At 29.9% G+C, this 23,260-nt stretch overlaps 1 protein-coding gene across 3 annotated transcripts in view; it reads right to left on the reverse strand.

The window, feature by feature from the left end:
• Positions 1-286: 286 nt before the first annotated feature.
• The window catches only part of LOC107452852 (SCY1-like protein 2), a 55,526-nt gene continuing 32,552 nt past the window's right edge, over positions 287-23,260 (reverse strand). For all 3 annotated transcript variants that reach the window (XM_043053296.3, XM_043053299.3, XM_043053297.3), the window contains 7 exons: positions 22,968-23,081; positions 20,579-20,711; positions 15,649-15,767; positions 11,763-11,863; positions 9,604-9,670; positions 4,233-4,358; positions 287-1,098 (listed from right to left, as the gene is read on the reverse strand). In XM_043053296.3, the coding sequence (XP_042909230.1) occupies positions 658-1,098; positions 4,233-4,358; positions 9,604-9,670; positions 11,763-11,863; positions 15,649-15,767; positions 20,579-20,711; positions 22,968-23,081 (1,101 nt within the window). In that variant the 3' untranslated portion in view covers positions 287-657. The remainder of the gene's footprint in view (positions 1,099-4,232; positions 4,359-9,603; positions 9,671-11,762; positions 11,864-15,648; positions 15,768-20,578; positions 20,712-22,967; positions 23,082-23,260) is intronic.

Consider the following 23,260-nt stretch of genomic DNA (forward strand, 5'->3'; position numbering starts at 1 on the left):
TATATATAACAAATGTATCTACTTATACTATTTTTAAAACAGTGGTGACCACAAGAATTCATAAATAATAAGTCCACTGCTTAACCAGATTAATTTTAGCCGCTTTCTCTAATTTTTGTAACCAGTAATACATTATATTGTTAGCTATACGTTAATTTTTTAGTTACAACTGTATAATAAATATTATAATTATCTAATATATCTATTATAAATTACAAAACACTAATACTTGCTGTTAGATTTAAAAATAAATAAATTTTGTTTTAAAAAAATGATTACATGAACATTTTTTTTTTGGAAAAATATTAGCCTTTTAGGCAGTTCCATTAAATTCTCTGATTTTTCCAAAACTATAAAATTTCCTGACTTGTTCTGTGGTCACCCTGCAGCAATGATTATAGTCCAATTTATACAATGTGCATTCAATTCGATGCATAGAATTTTGAAACACTTTTGCAATGAAAAGAGAATGCATAGAATTTTCAAATACTCTTGTGATGAAAAGAGAATGTATAGAATTTTGAAACACTCTTGCAATGAAAAGAGAATGCATAGAATTTTCAAACACTCTTGCAATGAAAAGAGAATGCATGGAATTTTCAAAAATACTCTTGCAATGAAAAGAATGTTTGAGTCTGCAAGAAATTAGGTAGGCCATCAACCTAGAAGGTCTTCCAATTCATTCTTGGCTGAATTGACAGGTTTAATAAAGTTGTTAAAAGTAGATAAAACAGGGGATGAAGGAAGCTCTCTTATCCCTTGACTCATTTGAGATAAGGTGAGGTTAGATTTGCTACCAATGCTTGGCAGAAGGTTGTCCAAGGAATTAGATGAGCTTTGGTGCTGTTGGGACGGAGATGTTACAAGAGACATAGGTTGCTGAGGTGGTGCCCAATTATTAGGAATGTAGCTCGTGCTGAGAGGTAGAGACGACAGTGAATCTAATGCTTTTGAAGTAGTCAGGCATTTTAAGTTGGAGTCTATGAGGGAAGTGGTTGCATCACGGAAAGGCACCAGATCTCCTCCACTATTCCACTTTCTGTGTTGCTCTTGGTTCCAAGTCATCTGCTTCTTCTCTTCAAATGACATTGAAAATGGCTACAAAATAAAACAGAAAATAAAATCTCAATAGGTTTTCACAAAGTATGAGAATGATATATGCCACTCTCTGGAGTATTAGCCCCAGTTCATTGTACATAGTAGCTGTGGGGAGAGTTGCCAACCTTCCTCTATGAAAAGGTACCCCAGCATAGAATCGAGTCTTATATATTAGGGAATTGTATTTTTGTAGTGGTAGATACTACTACCGCTGGGATAGAATTCGATGAATGAGCACCACTAGTGGATTCATAGCTGTTTTGTGAGAAACCGGGAGAGCTGTATTAAGATCAAGGGGGTAATGTCTGCCGCCTCCACGTGTTGCCCCCTGGATACCTCTCACTGGGTAACTCAGGGATGAGAGTAGTCAGAAAGTAAAAAGGAGGAAATCCAAGAATGAATATGCAGTCAAACCCCGCTATAGTGAACCTTCGAGGGACCGAAGTGTCGGTTCACTACAACCGGGAGTTCACTATATCCGTTACGCAGGCAATATAACTAATGGTTTCTTAACTCCTCCCTTTTATTACACATTATTCAAATAAATGACTGAAAAATATTATGTAGCGCCAAAAATTTGTTATTTTTCATTACTCTTCGTCTTGCGTACAAAAAAATTAGTAATCTTTAGCTGATGAGCAATCCTCAACAACAGATATGGAAACACTTCCCGACTCTCAGATAATTTTTCCTGATTTTCTATTATTCCGGTTTTTAAACCTGTCTAACCTGCCATTCGAGCACATAAAAGTAGTCTCATAAAATCGCTTAGCAAATTCATCGACATTTGCCAGATACTGGAAGATTGCGGCTTCTTCGATTGGTGAACCACTTCAGCAATGTTTCTTCATTATCCTAGTGATCTGCTTTTCTCAACTTTTTTCCACCATCTAAATTTTTTTCATGAGCAGAAATTATTAATGGCCTATTTTTCCATAGGTTACAAACTGCAGATTTGGATAGTTTATATTCCCTGCAAATATCAGCTTGATTGTATCCATTTTCAATTTTTCTGATTATGCCTATTTTATCATCACTGGAGAACGTTTTACGTTTACTGCTAGCCATAGTTAAATTTGAGACTCTTGTCTGCAGGATTTAATTTAACTGAACTGAGAGCAAAAAGGAGTTGAAATGAGGGCCTTATCAACACACATTAGTGTCCAACTCTTTGACCAATAATAAATAATTACTCATTCCCTCTGAAAAAAATGCATATTGATTACGCTGACACCTTACAGGTGCATCGTCTGCTTGGGTTGGAAACATCTGCTTGGTATGTTTAAGGATGGGAAATTAAGAGAAAGGAGCAAAAACGAAAAAATGCCCCTTGCTACATTCCTACAATGCTACATTCCCCTCTAGAGATGGTTTTGAAAATCAGTATATGTACTTAATTTGAATTATTACAAAAATTTTTTTTAAAAAATCAGTCGAAGACAGAAAAAAGTTCACTATATCCAACTTCCTCACTTTTTTGGTTCACTATATCCACAAAAAATAACATTGTCCGTGTATAGCAAGGCACGGCACCGAACATTTCGTTCACTATATCCGGGAGTTCACTATAAACCATGTTCACTATAGCGGGGTTTGACTGTATATATATATATATATATATATATACATCCAAATTTGACAAAAAAAAGTGCAATTTTTGAAGTTGTAAGCCATGTGAATATAAATAAATCCCGATGATTAATTTTAATATTGTATGAATATGAATCACATGCATGATTTTAAATTGAGAGAATATGAATCCCAAGATGAGGCTTTTAAATCACGTGAATATAAAACTCTATACAGGGGCGGATCCAGAAATTTTAAAAAAATTATTATTATTTTTTTTTCAATTTGGAAGAAAAAAAAGATTCTGCTTTTTCAAATATTTAAGCAATAACATAATTGATGTTTGCAAGCTTATAGCACTATTTATTCAAAAAAGAAATTTATTACACGTTCTTTAATGTATTTATTTATCAGACAAGCTTAATGATCTCTGTACCAAAATCAATACTCTTAAGTTATCCTGTAAATGAACTTTTAGTTATATGTTAAGTTATATGTAAATGAACTTTTATAGGCATTTTTTGCTTAATCTAATAACATAAAGCCACAAGGAAGGCCAAAAAAAATGGAATTATTTTGGCTTTATTTATTACGTTAGTTTAATCCTTTTAGTGTTATACGTTAATTTCTGGTGTTGATTAATACCAATTTAGCGCTTATTGCTTTCTTTTGCAAGTACAAAGAATGAATATTCAGCAAGCAAGTAAAGTCGGACCTGTAATTAACGAAGTTGCTTAATCCTGATAATAAGTTTGTTATAAGGAAAATTCGTTACATAGAAAATCACCTTTTGAAATACTTAAATAACACAAAACAGGTTTTAAATTTATAGACACTAGACATAATTAAAATAATGGATACACCTTTGTAAACCAGTATCTACTATTTATTTTATAAATCTAAACTATAAAAGAAATCTGTATGGAAAGCAAGAATTGAGTAAAACATTATCCAGTGTTACACTATCATGCTACGTACATTTTCAACTTTGAAAAAAGCTATATTTATGCATAAAATTATAGCTGCATTTATTATAAAAGTAATTTTAAACATACATTACCACATGCATTATTACGTTTAATTGCTACTGATAAAATCTGTTCATTTGGTCTGAGTTTTTTGTTTGAAATGCAAACAAAAAGGGAAAGGGATTTTACTGCTTTCTCTAAAATAACTTTTAGAGAAAGTAGTAAAGCATTACATAAGGCAGTGGCTTCGAAAATTAATTTAAAGTCATTTCTCCCATAAAATGCATTATAAAAGTTTGAAATGTTCTGAAATATTTTAGAAAATAGGATCTTAAAGAAAAGTTTGCTCAATAGAAAATTCACTTCGCTATTTAGAAGCTATTTTACTAAGAAATTTCCAAAATGTTCTTGGTTCCTCGAAAAAATTGGCAAAGGAGAGAAATTCGCAAAATGGAAGTTTGTTAAATAGAAGTCAGACTGTAACATTTCTTACATAAAAAACAATGAATTTGAAGGAAGTAATTTAAATAACAAAAGTCATATACATGGTAAAATCTAATTTGTTAACAATTCTTATGAATTAAATTGAGATTATACCTTTTCAAACATCTTATCATTCTGAGTTGGATTGCTAAGAACATTCGAAGATTTTTGCACTGATTTCACATCATTCTTGGAATAAGAATCATTTGTGGTCAAACCAATATTAAACATATCATCAATCTAAATATAAAGCAAAGTTAATTAGCTCTAGTACCAACAAATATATCTTCGAATCAAGTTAAATAGAGTTATAAAATTGAAATAGAGTTATCATTATCAAAAGCCAAATCTTTCAACATAGCCAAATCTTTCAACAAAAAATAAGCACATTTTAAGTATTTTTTAAGCACTCAAAAAATATTTTTAAGCACTATGTACATTAACAAAATGCAAAATAATTTTCAAAGACTTGACATGATCATGATAAAATAACCAGTTTCTGACAAAGAACTCTTTTCTTGATTATATTAGCCATTATAAAATGATCGAGAGATTTTTTGGTTCGATTTCAGAGGGTGGAAAATGAAGCTTGAAATTGAGAGTATCTTGCAAAATGCAGTAGAGTTGCACACGAGAGTGCAATAAACTCACCGAACTCAGCTCAGCAAACCTGTAAAATGATTGACACTTTCATACGCTATGGGGTGATGTTAAGCTGAAATGGATTGTGGTTGAATTGCGAAAACGCTGAATAGAACAATGTGCAAAGCACGTTTTTGCTTAATACGTGGCAAAAATTTAATAGTTAAGAAAAAAACTCATTTTCGAAAAAGGAAAATTAAGCACTTTCTAAAAACACCCCATGAAAAAAGCACCTTTAAGGGCTTTTAAAAAACAAAAATCAAAATGAAGCACCGTTAAACACTTTTTAAAAAGGCTGTGTACTATGTTCCAGTATCTGAGTCAAATTATCTGTTTAATGATCAAGAATAGTCTGGCTTTAGGACACAATCTATGATGAACAAAAACTCACTCAGAAAAAAACTTATAACTATAAAATACAGTAAACACTTATTCTATTGAGATTCAGTTAGCATAAAATTTTGCCTACTGTTCCTTTCCTTTTTTTTGCGATGATGAATTATTTCTTTTCATCAATGGCAAAAGGCACCATCAAAAACCACTCTTAAAAAGTGCATAAACACCACGGATTTCTTTTGATTGTGTTATGGTGAGAATTATTAACAGAACTTGTGTATAGTTTGTCTACAGGCGATCTGCCGCTGCTTAAACAAGAATAACGCATTTTAGGGAGGGTAGCTTCTCTTCACTCTACCGCTAACACAATAGATGGAAGAAAAAGATTACCTCTTGCTCCAGCCAAAACCAGTCCTAAAGAGTGACCCCAACTTGAAATAGTTATACCTTGTTACCATAGTCCAGACGAATAGCTGGGGGAGTTCTTACTTTAGACAAACTATATCTGTCATAAGACCATAGATAACTCCAAGAGTTCATTGTAATAGTAGCAAATGAAATAATGCAATCCCATTCATTAAACAAGCAACAAAGAAAATGCATTAGAATTATGAAAAGTAATGAGATTCAGGTGATATAATTCTGATAATGGGAATGCCTCTCTAGGATTCTAAGTCTTTGTTGTGTGTAATCTAATAACTTGAGAACAGAATTGAATCATTCATATAAGATGAAGTCTGTATTACGGGTTGTGGGTTCGAATCCCACTGTTAGATATGGATCTAACTTTCTCTGTGTGTTCTATGTTGTGTGAATGTAACCCGCCTTATAAACAGGTTTTTGGTTGTATGACGTGGGCGACGCTACTCTACGGCCCTGTCTTAGACACAGGTGCCAAATGGGTAGCGATAAGAGAGTAGCAATTTTGAGTCCAATGAGAAATAGACCCAAAGTGCCCGTCATTAGAAGAAAAAAAATTCCAACTCTTGGGAACATCTCTATTAAGTTGAAGTCTATGTGTAAGTAGTCTAATAACTCAAGAACAGATTATAATAACTCATATAAAATTGAAGACTTTTTGTAAGTAATCTAATAACTTAAGAACATGAACATTGGTTTTAATACATTTTTTTTCAGTTAGTAAATATTCATGGGGTGATTCATAAGCATTTGATACGTTCCCATTTTCTTATGAGATGTCATTTGCCACAATTATGGAAAAACAATAAATATCGATTCTTACACGTTAAAGTTTGGTAAATTTTTTAAGTGATTGACATGGTGTTTTTTCTAAAAATTGTTTAAGTCTTTCTGGACCATTTTTTTAATAGTTTTTCCACCCTCTACATCAAATGATTCTTCTTACAAAATTGAAAAATATATTTATTATTGTTTCATAGCAATGAAAACAAAATGTCCCGATTTCAGAACAAATAGAAGCAGACACAATCTGAAAACAATCAGCACTAAAAAAGATTTATAATCAGTCAATTTTTTTTCTTACTTCTTTGAGTTTTGTTTAAGCAACTAATAATCTAAATGGATATAGTTAAAAATAGAAGTCCACGATAGTTCAATTTATTTATTCCTACACAAATTAATTTTCAGACATGAATTCTTTTAGATAAATATATAAAACTTTAATAATTTATTTGTCTTGATTTAAATGGTTCGAGAAAAAAAACAATGCGAACATAATATACACTATCTGGAAGAAAGTGACGGGACAACTGTAAAGTTTGGTGGAGGAGGACTGATGGTATGGGTCTGTTTCTCCTGGTATGGGGCTGGCCCACTGGTGAAGGTTGATGGTATGATGAATGCCAATGGATACTGTGATATTCTCGACAATCATGTCCCTCTTATCTTGTGGGCAACATACGGTATGGATGATTGCTTGTATCAAGACGACAACGCAAGATCCCATGTTGCAAGGAGGACTCTTGATTGGTATGTGAACAACAACATTAAATGCATGGAGTGGCCGGAGCAGAGCCCTGATCTTAACCCAATTGAACATCCTCCCTGAATCCTGGGACAAATTGGACCGTCGGTTGAGGACCTGCACTCCACTCTCCAAAAGCAAGCATGAACTATGGATCTTCCTGTTAAACATTTGGAAGGAAATTCCTCTTGCCACTACGGCTAATTTAGTGGAAAGCATGCCCAGAAGGGTTGCAGCTGTGATCGCAGCCAAAGGAGGCCCTACCTCCGATTAATTTTAATAAATATGGGTTTATGTCGTCATAGTGTCGTGTCCCGTCACTTTCTTCCAAATAGTGTACATATATATAGTAAATGTCATCTTGATTATTAACTACTTCTCTTACCAATTTTTTTTTTTTAAATATGCAAAAAATCAACATATTTTTTTTATTTCATTAATAAATACAAGGAACTAAAACAAAACATAATACACAAATTCTAAGTTGAAATTTTAATTTTTCTTTGTTTAAAAAATATTTAACTTACCACCAGTTTACCATCCCAAATTATCTCAGGCAAATGAAAAAATTTAAATAGTCTTTGTATATCTTCACATTTTTATAATCTGAAGTAATCAACTGCATTACTTTCAGTTTCGCTCACGAACGCTATTTTTCACTCTTTTTTCAATGTAAATTCATCAACCATCGTATAGACCAGGGATGGGGAAACTACGGCCCGCGGGCCAACTGTGGCCCGCCGGAAGATTTTATCCGGCCCGCGGACAGAATTTTAACTAGCTGATATGGGGCGAATATATCTACTTTGTTTAAAGCTATTTTTGTTCTTTCTTTTTTAACAAAGTACTGATGACCTTTCCACTTTCTCTATTTTTGTTCTACAAAACATAAATTAATTAAAATAGTTAGCACAAACAGCTTTAACTGGTAAAATGTTGAAAGCAAAAGTTCTTTATAGAATAGCTGTAGATTAGCTCCAACTAGTATTTGTCTATCTCGAGGAGCAGGCATATGGAATCTAATATAGGTGAATTGTACTTCACATGAGGCTGACTACGCGTTTTAAGTTCCAACGAACGGATTTTTCTGTCGGCTCGAGCTCTAACATATTTTACTGCGTATGGAAAGGTTGCACACATACAACGTCATTGTAAATAATGGTGAAATTATTAAATGTATAAAATGGCTACTGCCTTTTTGAGTTATTTGTAAACATTTTTTTATCCCAAAATGGCAACTAAAAATCGCAAAGTTGATGTAGAGTGACATGCACTCAATGATGAATTGACTTTATTTTATTTCAGAAGTTTTCACTAGGCCCACCAAACTTTTTTATCTAGATTTTTGGCCCACGAGCAAAAAAGTTTGCCCATCCCTGGTATAGACGGTCGTACAAAATACGTCTGCAGTGCCACACATAGCATAACTCTCAAACAAAAACTGGCAAACTTCCAATCACAGCAGATTATTAGTATTTTATGTTTTGCTTCCGGCCAACTAAAAACGCGATAAAACAAAACATATTGAATAATTCTGCTATGCCCCGAGTTTACTCAGGATAATAAATGTTTGCAATATATTCATACCCTAGTTAACTCGGGATGATCAGGGTTGGTATCCTTCAATAGAACACATTCCTTGTTTAAAGTGCAATCCTTTCTTTATCAAACCATATTCTTAAAAGTTCCTAATTATTTTCATGTACAATAGCAGAAAATGACAACATGTTTAAAATCATAGGCAATATGAGTTGATTCTTATAAATTGGCATGATATTTTTTTTTATACATAATCTCATACCTTATATTATTTGAAACTTAACACACTTAATTAGGAAGCCAGCTGGTAGTAAACCAAAATACAACCTCGCTACAACAATATTTTGGGGACCCAATAAATATAGTGTTGTAGAAGAATATATTGTTATATCGAGGGTCTACATACTTTGGGGACACAATAAGATTTTATTTTTAATATTATATATGTATTAACTATCTTTTCACATGGGGTTTTATTGCTTCAGGGAATAACGTAATATTGAGAGGTGGATAACATTAATTTATATGCAAGTTGACCACGAAACATTATTGTAATAGAGAGAGTCATTGTTGTATCGGATATCGCAGTAGCGAGAGTTCACTGTATTACATTTTGATCTTTAAGTCAAAAAAATTAGATAAAAAATTTAGTGTAATACCAAAAAACTATTTTGCTCATAATAATTTTTTTTTTTTACTAAAAATTCTGAAAAAAATTTTGAGAACAGCAAAATTTGTATTATTGGAGTCCAATCATTGCTTTTAAGTAACAGTAATAAAAAAAAAGAAATCAAATGAGAAACAAAAAAATTACTTAATAAAATTTGAAGCAATGTAAAGTAGATACCAAAGAGAGCAAAATAAGGAAACGTTTGAATATTTCATTATCTTTTTGCTTTTAAGTCAGAAATTTGTATGCATTAAATGCTTGATTAAATGTTGCAGAGAGAATTGGGATAAGACAAAACTGCAATAACTTGCGTTTAACTAAAATAGGCTACTTTAAAATATATAACAACTTACATTTGGTTTGTTACCACCAATTGAAAAGTCAAGATTCTGGTTAGCTTGCACCATATCTAGTGTTGAACTATGATTAAAAAAAGGTTATGAACACAAATTTTAGTTATTTTAAACTAAAATGAATCCATATAAATTTTCAAGCTTTCATAACATTGAAAAAAAACTAATATTAAAACAGAATTGAAACCATTTTTTTTTTTGTTAGTCATTTTATTCTTCATTTCCAACATTCTTTAAAAATCAGCTGCAGAAATATATTTTTGATGAATTTTTGGAATTCAAATTTTATTTATAAAAATTTCAGCAGAATTTACAAAAACTTGCGTTTCATATCAATGCGCTATAGCTAGGTAATTAAATGTTCAAAATAAAAAAAGATTTAAATCAAAGTGGGGAAAAATTATGATCTAAGAAAAAAAGATTTTTTTTTATTTAAATCGTTTTTTTTTTTTTTAGATTATTTTATATTTATTAATCAAAGCTTTGATGAAAGGTCTGGTCTACCCCTCAATTCTGGGCTTTTCGTATCATTCATAAAGACCATTGGTTCACGACTTCTGCAAATCAAAAACTTGTAATCTGATTGAGTTAATCAATCTACAACTCAAATTTTGAAATTTTGTTAAATCTTGTAAACGAGATGTTTACATACATATGATTCTACCACCAAGAATAAGAGAAAATCTGTTGATTTGACTTCGTTGGTTTGGCAGATTTTCGATTTTTTGAATTGATGGAATTGTGTTGGAATCAACTAATATCACAATTCATATTCATGACATTTTAATTTTAAACGCCTATTTTCGTATTCAACTAATATAAAAATTGCATATTATAATTTATATTCACACAATTTCAAATTTTGATATTGAGACTTGTATTCATGCATTTATAAAATAAATATCAGGATTCGTATTGCCACGAGTTTAAAATCCAATGTAAACATTCGTTTTCACACGTTTTTAAAACCCAATATTGAGATTCACATTTACGCATTTGTAAGTTCAAAAATCTATTTTCATATTTTATATGTTATTTAAAAGCTAGGCATTGCGATTCGTATTCGCGATCTGAGATCCAATATCAATGATTTGTATTTTCCTGATTTTAAAATCCAATATCGCAATTTATATGCATACTATTTTAAAATCCAAAATTACGATTCTAGTATGAACTAAGTTTTTTTTAAATAAGTTACTACAAAGGTGAGACATTTCTTGTTGGTAGAAAATTTAATTATAAATCTCAGTTTAAATAAAGTATACAACATGAAACATGTATGGTATATAAATTTATATCCATGTGTTAGAACACATAAAACGATTGAAAACATACTATTAATGCTTAAGCAATAAATTAAAATGTGATAATATAAATTTGATAAATAAATATAGATAAATAAATTTGATAGATAAATAAAACTGAAAACGACATTATAGTTGAAATACTTCATATTTCTAACAAAAATGGTTAAAACTATTGTTTAATTACATTTATCACAATCACTGAATGAATAAAAACAATAGCTAATTTATGTCAGTTAGATTTCAAGTGAAGAAGATAGATTCAAGTCAGTTAGATTCAAGATCAGGAAACATAAAACAAATAATTATTCTATAATTGTCTTTTTTCATTATTTACACCATTTACTTAATACAAACTACGTATTTAATCAGTTTAAAAAGTAATTTGAACAAACATAAAACTATACATCTATAGTTCAAATCACAAATTATTTTATAGACAATTAATGGAAGATTATAATTGTAAAGCTTTACATCACTTTTATCAACATTTGTTCTGTTTTTAATTTATCTATCTATTTTAAGCATCAAATAATAACTTTGGCATAATTTCTCAAAATAAAATCTTCAATATCAAAATTTATTTTTTTTAAAAAAAATTGGGTTTATATGAATAATTATTATTATTATTATTTTAAATCAGTTATTTTTCAATGAACAATAATTTTTAACCATTATTTCTACCAAAAATTCAGAAGGCTGTATTAAATTTAAAAGAATTGATACTTTATTCTTTAACATTCATTAAGTTCTTTGCATTCATTCTTTAACATTTAAGTTCATAACATTGACATCATTCAGGACCAAGAGATAAATTTAATTTAAAATAACAAAAAATTGGAAAAAAATCACTACCTATGTTCTTGTCGTATTGAATTCAGCTGCTCCAACTTTGTTTTATGTTCTGATTCCACGAAAGCTACCATTTCTTTAATTACGGCCATGATGGAGTTAAACTATTAAAAATTTAAGAAGTATTAAAAAATATTACATCACAAACAACATGGTACATAGCCATATCTTTCAACAAAAAATAAGCATCTTTTAAGTACTTTTTAAACACTATGTACATTAACAAAATGCAAAATTTTCAAAGACTTTACATGATCATGATAAAATAACTAGTTTTTGACAGAGAACTCTTTTTCTTGATTATATTAGCCAATATAAAATCATCAAGAGATTTTTCGGTTCTATATTAGAGAGTGAAAAATGAAGCCTGAAATTGAGAGTATCTTTCAAAATTCGGCAGAGTTGTACATGAGAAGGCAATAATCTCACCCAACCCAGCTCAGTAGACGCATGTGCAGACTTGCAAGTGCTTCATCTAACATGTAAAATGATTGGCGCTCTCATACGCAATGGACCGACGGTATGACCAAATGGATTGTTGTTGAATTACTTATGAAAATGTTGGATAGAACAATGTAAAAGCATGCTTTTGCATTAATAAAAAAGCACACTATACCATGGCAAAAATCGACATGGTAAAGAAAAAAATCTCATTTTGGAAAAGGGAAAATTAAGCACTTTTTAAAAACAGCCAATGAAAAAAGCACTTTTAAAGGCTTTAAAAAACTAAAATAAAAAATAAGCACTTTTTAAAAATGCTACCCACCATGATTACTAAGCAAGTTCTACTATAGAATATCCAAGGAAAAAAAACAATAAAATTTTAAGAGTTAAAATATTATAAGTAGAACTGTAGAATCTCTAGAGAATATATTAATAGTTACAATTCCTCGTGTTGTGGACAATTATAACTTACAATTAATTTTTGATAACTCCAATATATTCAAAGTATTCAAAGTATAAAAAACATTGAGTAATGGTCAGTTAAATTTATTTTTTAAAAAAATGGCAAAATGTATTATAAATATAAAATTAAATAAAAAAAAAAGTGAAAGAAGTAACCAACTTAAGTTACATTTACATAAGTAAGCAAGTAAAAAGTCTTAATATCACAAGTAGACTTGGTAAAAATAAGAATTCTTTCTTCTCTTTTTTTAAATTTAAAAAATGGATCTTTTTATTTTTCATCTATACAAAATTCTGATAAAATATATTAATAATGCTTAACACTGAAAAGAACAACAGTATAACTAAACTACTTAATATTTCTTACTGAAAAGGTTAAAATAATTATAAAATTATTACAAACTAATCACTAAAAAAATAAATAACATAAAACTAAATTATCATCAAGGAAGTATGTTCATTTAACATCAAATTACTTCACATAACCTATTGGTTAAGTGCAAGGGCGCTGGCAGGGGGGTGCAAGGAGGTGCACTTGCACTGGCTTTTTTTTAAACAATTAAAGAGAGACAGAAAAATAATTTTGCTATAAAAAAATTTTATTAAAAATATTTTTATGGGTGGTGTTTTCTACACTAAGAAACGCTGCAAGCTCAGTACCGCCTAAATTTCCGGGTTAGTGCTTCCGTTGTATTTTAGAGCCATTTGGCATCATTGTGTTTTGAGATTCTTGCAAACATTTGATTACTTATTACTAGTGTTTACAATGCTAAAAGTGTTAACACTAATGTAAGATGGTGCACAACTTGCAACAAGAACAAACAGTAATAAACTTATGGAAAGAGACCATATCAAGACTGCCAAAAAAGCGAGTTATTCAAAATCTAGCAACCATATCACCTTTTTTAACAATATATCTCTAAATACCTAAAACAAATTCTCACTTCAAACTCACCAGAATTAGATAACAACATTAATATCTCATGAAATATGGCAGATTTGAGCTCAGAAATTATCTAATTTATTTCTTTTATTGAAAACAAAATTATCCGTTTGAAAATATCGCCTCGTAGAATAACATGTAGTAAGCAGCTGCAAACTTTCTAACCGGAACTAGAGCAGGCATACAGCTCGAGATTGTTATTATTTACATTTCTACTGAAAACACCATCCATTCAAAAGCAAGTAATTAAGTAATTATTGATACATAACATTTAAAAAATTGTTTAATCAAACAAGAATTTTAATCGTCTTGTTTGCGGTCCGAATCTGTTTATAACTTTTTCAATGAATTCTGAGTCATTTTTTATTCTTCTCTTATGCACACTGAGCACGCACAAACTACTTAATCTTTCCTGAGACATTGTAGACCGATTCCATGTTTTGATGCGTCTCATTGTGCTAAAAGTGCGCTCAATAGTGCAGGTAGTAGCTGGAAGAGTTAGGCCAATTTTGATTGCCTCTGCTACAGCGGGATAAAACGGTGTGGCCTCAATAATTAAATCTATGTATTAGAGGGATTCAAGAGAATTTTCTCTATTCCTCCACATTTCGTGCAACGTTGTAGCTTCAATGATGAAATTTGGTGAGAGCAGATCTTTATACATAGTATGTATATCAACACAATAAATACCAATGATAAGCATGCACAAACATGTTAGTATACGAAACTACTGTTTGTAGTTATTTGTGTTTCAAAGTCAGTAGCTATGCCAGTGCCATCAATACAGTTCCCCGTGGCAAAATTTGCAAGTACAAGAAATTCGTACTTTTTTTTTAAATATCTTGATAACAATGAAGAAATGTATCTTGAAAAAATTTAACAGATGAAAGTATAAAGTATATGTAATAACAAAAAAAAATTTATAACAGAATGAATAAATATATATATATATATATATATATATATATATATATATATATATATATTGTTAGAGGGTTGCACCCCCTTTTATATTATTCTGCCGGCGCCCTTGGTTAAGTGTTATAAAAGTTTCTCACCGCTTTCATTCACATTTCAGCGTTTTTTTCAAAGTTTAGTCTTAGAACACCAAAAAATAATTTATATGCATTACCCTCTAACAGAATTTCTCTAAATAAAACTTTCAATATCAATGAAAACATACATTAAAGAAAACACAACTTTAATATATTTATAAATTATTCAAAATGAAAAATATGCAAATTATTGATTTATTAAAAAAAAAATCAATTGATTCAAACAAATGATTTTTGAAAAAAATTATGCCAACCCTAATCAGAAACCAAAAGAATGAAAGAGGTAGCGGATTTAACTCAAACATTGTAGCACAGTTTCCTGGTCACCCTTTCGACTCAGTAAAATCACCTTCTCCACAGGAATGATCATCCATGGCTCAACAGCCCAGGGTGGGCCTTCTCAAGAAGTTTTTTTACAGACTAACCTTTTCCCTGCCAGTGTTTTCCAGTTTTTAAGACCAAAAAGTCTTTTTCTAGGCCATCTATCCATCTCAAATTTGGCCTGCCTCTTTTTCGTGCACCAACTGGTCTGGCATTGAAAACTCTTTTCGTGGTAAGGTCTTCGTCCATTCTGATAGCGCGGCCTGCTCATTTTATTCTTTGCCGTTTAATAAAGTTAATAATGTCAGGTCACTGGAGTGATAAGGCAAAGGGAAAAAAATCCAACTGATCATTATGTCTGTTGAATAAATGAATGCATATAAGAATAATAAAAATGATGTAAATAATAGCAAAAGCTACAAAAAGTTACATTAAAAACAAACCACTTACGATTTACAGGGAACATACAAGAAATGCAAATCAACAAACATCAGGAAATCTGACACTGCAGGAGGTTAGCAAGAAAAAAGTTCATAAAAAAGAAAACCCAATCTAAACAAAACAAATTTCTTAAGAAATCCCCATGTTTTGATATCCATTTAGATCCGACTGTATTATGAGAAAAAATATTTCTGCATAAAAAAATAACTAAAAAAACCTATACCTGATTTAATGTCAACCCATTCTCTATGGACAAAGGCATCAGAAAAGGTATTATTTTAGAGGCCATGATTTCCTTAGTAATTCCAAGTTTCTTATGAGACATAGTAATCTTTAAAATCCCTGTAAAAAAATTTGATGCATTGAACATATTTAAATTGAAACTTAATTTCAATTGGCCACATTTATTTGCAATACGTCAGAGTTTTCCTTTTAACCGAGCTACAAAGTATTTTCAATATTTTACTTTTGATTCCATTTTTAAAACTATTGAAAAATTTCTTCAATTCTTAATCTTTCAGACGACACTAAGTAAAGAACAACATTAACCCTTTTCATTGTATCACACAAAATTGCTAATGAACTTCAAAAAGTATCCCAACTTTATAAAGTTCATTAGCAGCTGTGAATATACTGACCTAAAAAGACAACAGATTAATTTGGAAGCATTTAATGTTAAGAATAAAATTTGGTCATTATTTTATGAAAAACAGTCACAAAATTAGATTTTATGTCAGACAGGTGAATTCATAGGTTTTGTAGTTAAAAGTGAATTAAATAAACTGGATTAATGATTTTACTGCAATAAACTGTGAGAATGGTTACCACAGAAACATAATTCTTTATTCTTGAGTTTGGTTATTTCATTTTAAATTTAAAAAATCCCATGAGAAATACTAATGCAATTATTTGTAAATTTATATAGTTTTCATAATTAAATCAATATGTTGTTATTAGAAAACAATCAACCCTTAATATAACGGCTCCAAACGAAAATGAATGTTACAAAGCGTTGATGCTATATCGCGATTGCATAAAATTAGAGAAAATATTTACTTACATTTCATAAGTACTGGATTTATTTTGGCAAAAACATGTTACATGTTAAATAGAATTATGAAATTAACTAAAATGTAAATTTTTTTTAAAGTCAATAAAGTGCAAGTATTACTTAATATAGCGCATTACAGGTTAAAAATATGCTTAAATTTTTTCAAATGACATCTTTTAATACTGTGCATAAACTTCAGCCAGTCATTTAGTACTTTTTCTAGATTTTGAAATATTGTTGCCTTTTACATTATGATTTTCGATTATTGTAAACATAGGGCATCTCAGAATTTTGAATAATTTAACAATTTGTGATTTTGATATTATTCTTCTATTCAACTCCTTTAAAAAAATTTCATTTCTGCTCTAAGCATATAGCAACTCACTTGTTAGGAACGTCCATTTTTGCTAAGTAACCAGAGAACTGAGCAACACTAAAATCAAGAAGAATGTGAATAATGCACGTTTTAACTCCAAAATAAACTGCTTCATAAAATACTTCAAATACTTCACAAAAAAGTGAATACAGAATGATGAATACATTGTACCCTTTGAAAAGAAATATTGAACACTTATGATTGTAAAGGAAACTCCAATTTCCAATTGCAATATACATATCAATAATGGTAAGTAATCGATATTTCACAATCTTTTTGATAATGCCCAAGACCTCATAGATTAAAAATCGTGGTACAGTCAACCTCGCTTAAAGGAATACCATCGTTTCCAGTCAAATCTATGCAATTAAGCGGATTATTCAATTAAAAAGGGAGTGCAATATTCAATAGTAAATACATTTACCTTTTAATGGTATTTAATGCATAGTTTCGCTTTTTTGATTAAATAAACTCAGTTTTATGATCAAGAAACAATTATAATTAAAACTGTCTGTGTTAGTATCATGAAATATAAATGTCATTTAAAGTGACATAAAAATAAATCAATGTTAGTGAAAAGTATAATATAGGCACTCAAATATTATTTGATCCCTTCCGAAAAAAATCTATAACTGAAGACTAATTTTATACCCGTTTAATTCGTCAATTTATCAAACTTAGATTTTCCCTTTCAGTTTCCACACAGACTTTCATGACTTGCATATATTTAAATACATTGAGAATTTTTTTTTCTAATCCTCGAAATTTGAAAATTAATGCGATATTTTATTTTGAGATTTTTCGAAATTCATTGTTTCCATGATTCATCTTTTTTTTTTTCTCTTCTGATTAATTCAAATCTATCCTTTTCACGCTCAACTTGCAACCAACTCAGATAGTTATTCACTGGATTAAGCAATGATTATTCTACTTAAAAGAAAGACACACTGTACACTAGTGTGTTAGGTTTTAATAACTTTTTCTTATCAAAACTAATAGTGCATCAAGAAGGGACCACAAGACAAATACTTCTATCCATTTTTTTTTAATTCCAAATTATGTGTCTATGAAGTAAGTCAAAGAGGGGTAAAAACCCCTTTGCTTACTTCAATGTATGACTAGCAGCAAGATTTGATGCATTTTTCAACTTAACCCTAAACACCTGTTTAGACTTATTAATGAACAGGAAGTCCCTATTCAAGTGACCAACTATTCTATCTTAACTAACTGGTGAAACATTTCTCAAAAATCAACCCATTCCTTTACCTCTTCTTTAGGCAATCAGGTGGGGACTAACAAATATCCATTTAAACAGAGAACGTATTAAATATTTCATTCCTTTAAGCGGATGATATGCACTCAAGTCCTATCTCCATTCATAGAGAATTCATAAGAGGTTTATTAAAAGAATCAAGACTTTTGTTATCAATGGAGAAATGTTAGTTTTGAAAATGCACAAGCCTCTTTCTGGAGTAATTTTATGAGAAAAAAATTTCAGTCACTTATCTTAGAATGAACACCTTTTAATTGGTGTTAAAATAACATTGGACCTATATCATGAAGTAGCCATTTTAATGGGGGGGGGGGTGCTTAGATTATGTACACCTATCTATAGGAAACAGTACCTGTGGTAAATCTTGAATGAGCATCCTTTTAAAAAGTATTATATTTTAAATTTTTTTTAAATGCTAACTAAAAGCATGATCTGAAAAATCGAATTATTTTGACTACATAGTAAAAGAATGAACAATCGAAAATTTGCAAAATACTATAACAATTCCAATTTTAATAATCTGGCGTAGATTCAAAATATAAAGTCATTACAAAATACTTATGTCATTCACAATAATATCAGATGGAATAAAAGTATAGACAACTTAACCAAATGAATGAAGCAGAGTTATTTCAAACATGTTATAAAATATAAAGTCATTACAAAATACTTATGTCATTCACAATAATATCAGATGGAATAAAAGTATAGACAACTTAACCAAATGAATGAAGCACAGTTATTTCAAACATGTAATAGTTGCTCTAAGTTTTATTTAGAAAAAAAAGTACAATAACACAATTTATAAATAAATATCACTTATTGTTAGATATTAAACTAAAGGAAGCTGTTATTTAAAAAAAAAAATACCATTTTTACTAACAGCAAAGTAATGAAATTTAAAAAACTTCCGAATATATTTATTCTGAGCTAGTCAAATAAAACTCCCACGATATTATAAATAAATTAAAGAGCTAAATACAAATAATTACAACCAAGTATGACACGTACAATTAAAGCGTAACAATTAAATTGTCTATTTCGGTACATTTGTTAATCATTGGAAAAAAACATTAGTCATTAGAAAAAAAACATTAATTGTGATAATTATATAGCACTCTCCTTGAATGGAAATAAAAGAAGAAAGACTCTAGCTTTCATTCCTTAATTTTTTAAAATATAGCACACAATGCTATACATTTACATAATGTTAATATTGTGTTGCAAAGAATCAAACTGGTGATTAAAAATTTGAAAATTGTTGCTAAAAAATACTTGTTTTTACTATTTATCTAAATCTGTACAATCTGCAAAATAAAAAAGTAAACATCCTGAATAACTTTTGATCTAATGATCAGATTTTTTTCTTCTTCCGATTCTTAGGACTCAATCTTAATGTTTCCATGGCTTAACCTTAAATATGCTAGTTGTATGAACGAACATGATATTTCAAGTAATGAAATCTGATGTAATAACATAATTTCTTGAATACACGTCCTTTTTTTTCCGATGGATTTAAATTTCTGAAATTCAAAATATGGGTTAGCAGTAATCCAGAGAATATAATCCCAATAGTTCAAGCAGAACAGCCGTGAAAAGTTTGGACCCCTTAATGTTCATTTAAATTCTTACGTATTATTTTAGCAAACAGCGTTGGAAGAGAAAACAGAGGATTGCCTGAAGAAAAACATTTAAGGGTTCATTTTACAGTCAATTTTAATTTTAATTTTTTTTTGTTAGGGAATAGTAAAAATAATTTACTCAATGGCCAAGATAGGTAGGCAAGTACTTTATTTACGTCACACTAGAGCTGCACAATGAGCTACTGCCGACGGTCATGGAAACATCCTTGAAGATTTTCTGAAGAATATCATCGCGATTTTGATCCGCTGAAGAGGGGGTGGCTCCCCTGCTTTGGTAGCCCGATGACCTGCGCATTAAGTCAAGCACTTTGTGGTAGAACAGTTTAACGAGGACCCATACCACACACCCTCGGTCCCTACGTAGGCTGATCAAAGTGATCACCCACCCACTTACTAACCGCAGCCAGTGATGCTTGACTTCGTTGCTCTACTGGGACGATTGTTGCTTTACGATCAGTTCGTTGTGGGACTACTCAATGACCATAACTAAACAGAAGCGAAATATTAATTCATTTTTTTAATATTAATTAATATTATTTAATTTTAATAATTGTAATAATAATAATAATTAAATAAACAATAAAAGAAAAAAAATTACTTGACTTGCCACCCATTTTTCAACAATGCACCCACGGCATGCCATACCCTATATATGCCACTGTATAGATATTTAAATTTTGGCTATTTTTTTTCCTTGACAGAAAAAACATAAACTATTTCATAAAAAATAACCGATATAATAATAAATAAATCATGGATTATTGGTTGGATAGGTTTTAAAAATCAATGCAGAATATCTCTTGAACTTACCTAGCATTCCCATTAAAACGGCTGGTTCTTTGGATGGTATCTGAGATAAAAAGGGCAAAATTTCATCCAGGACTAACCATTTATCTAGGTGCTCTAATAACTTTCCAAGACAAACTAAGCAATTTACACGAACCTGAAAACAATGATTTTGAATTCATCAAACATTTTTTAAATGTTTCTTCTGTATTTTAAAATAACTGATAATGGGCATTTAAAGCAAAAGATTTTAAGTTTACTATCGAAATTTATTGACAAAAATTAAGTATACATTAAGATTATGTTGTTGCTTATCCTTATCGATCTGACAATCAACTCCAAAAAGTTGTTGGCAGTCAGAAATTTAAGATTATAGTTTACTTAAGTATTACATTAAGATTGTAGTAAAACTTAAGTGAACTGTAAATAAAACCTAATATGACTCAGTATTTACAGATGCTTTATATTTTTTAAACTTATTAATGTATTATTATTCTGCTCAACTTTTTGGAGAAATTTATTCGAGATATTAAAGAATATTTTAAAAAAACTAACTGAATCAAGATTAAAACAGTTCCTTACCAGCGTAAAATAAAGAATTGGTTTAAAATAAACATAAAAGTAGCAAACTTTAATATAAACAATAATTATCCAGACTTAAAAAAAAAAACTTGCTATATTAGTAAATTATCAACAAATCAAAAATTACAATAAGTAATAAGTTGCTTACTTCTAATAATTTTTTATACTAATGGGCTTATTATACACACTATTTGAATATTGCTAAAATATATCTAAGAGATTTTGTATTTATATCAATAATAATTTTATTTTTCAAAAGCTTTACTTGCATGGTCTGGTTAAGAGTCGTTATATGGAGTGACGATTGTATTACAAATACAAAGAAACATTAATATTGGATATACAGTGAACTCTCGCTACTACAATATCCGATACCACAACAACGCTTTCTATTACGATAATGTTTCGTGGCCTCGACGAACCATCATATGAATTCATGTTATACTTTTTTCAATATTGTGATATTCTCTGACACAATAAACCCCTTTAAAAGATTTTTTGTTCAAATTTCAAATTCATTTTCTCCACTTATTATTAGTTCTCAAATAATGCAAAAAAATCTTCTTTTATCATATTTTTCTATTGTTTTCTAACAAGACTCACTGCTGACTACCTCAAGAGCTTTCATTCTTTTTTAAGAAGTCACAAATGTAACATCCGTTTCATTCCTTTCACGATAATGAGTCACCACAAGTATCACCTGAAAGAGAATTTTTTCCATAGAGGGTGGGTGGAGTACCACTCATAAACGAAAATCATTTTTGTACTTTGAACGCATACTTTGTTGGTTGAGAAGAATGAATAAACAAGCAAAAATATCGGATTATTTTCAATAAAAACGGTTTTCAGGTATTTTTGCGATCTTATTTTACTTCATTGCTTTTAATATTTAACCTATCTGCAAATTAATATTATAGTTAATACATATACACAGGAGTGATTGTGGGCCCAACTCAAACATCCTGAAAATATTTTGAGTAAAATCATAAACGACGCATTTCAAAAAATTAATATCTTTATAAATTTAAATCATTGATATTTTCAAAACACGAAATTCTAAATAAATTATATGCAGCATAATTTCAATGAATAATTATTTATATGTTTACTTTTGTCTCAAATCACTTTTATTATTCTACCAGAAAAAATATTAACGAATGAAAGAGATGCCAAGTATAAATTCTAGTTCTAATATTTTTAAATAAAATATACAAAAATTTTTCTATATAAATGTGATCAATGATTTCTCGAAACTTCTGGACTTTGGATTTCCGGAAACTTTCAGATCGCGGGTAACTTTCAGATCTGGAACACAATCACCTCTGTATATAATATTAAAATTTAAAAAACTTTTATCACGTCCCCAAAGTATGTAAACCCTCAATATAACAATATATTTATTGGGTCCCAAAAATATTGGTTAACTTTCAGATCTGGAACACAATCACCTCTGTATATAATATTAAAATTTAAAAAACTTTTATCACGTCCCCAAAGTATGTAAACCCTCAATATAACAATATATTTATTGGGTCCCAAAAATATTGCTGTAGCGAGGTTTTACTGTATATTGAAACTCAGACCAGGCTCAAGAAACTTTACATGATGCGAGTAAGATATGAAATATAGACATTTAACACTTAGCTTGGGGTTAATTAAGCAAAAATAACACAGTTGCTGATTAACTAGTAATCAGTCTCTGGTGGTGTTTAAGAGATTATTTAATATTATTCCTGGAAGCTATTAAATGATTGAGATATAGTCATAGATTGGATTCATTCTTTAACATTCATGCAACAACATTTAGTAAAACAAAGAGGTAAACACTTACTGAAAGGTAACTTGTCCCATTGCAAAGTTTTTTAATTCTAGGTAACAATGCATTTTTCATGGCAGAATACTCAATAAGGTTGGCAAATTTAGGAATGATACTCAAACAAAGTTCCTAAATAGAAAATAAAAGCTTCACTCATATGTTGAGAAAAATTATCATCTAATGTACACTGTGCTAAAGAACAACTCTGAATAACTTCCGATTCAATTTTTCACGTTCTAGGACTCCATCATAATGGTTCGGAGGGGGGGGGGGCTAAACTATGCCAATTATATAGTGCAAACGATATT

Source organism: Parasteatoda tepidariorum, chromosome 1, assembly GCF_982258835.1.
Source record: "Parasteatoda tepidariorum strain Cologne lab strain chromosome 1, Ptep-v5.0, whole genome shotgun sequence".
NCBI lineage: Eukaryota > Metazoa > Arthropoda > Arachnida > Araneae > Theridiidae > Parasteatoda > Parasteatoda tepidariorum.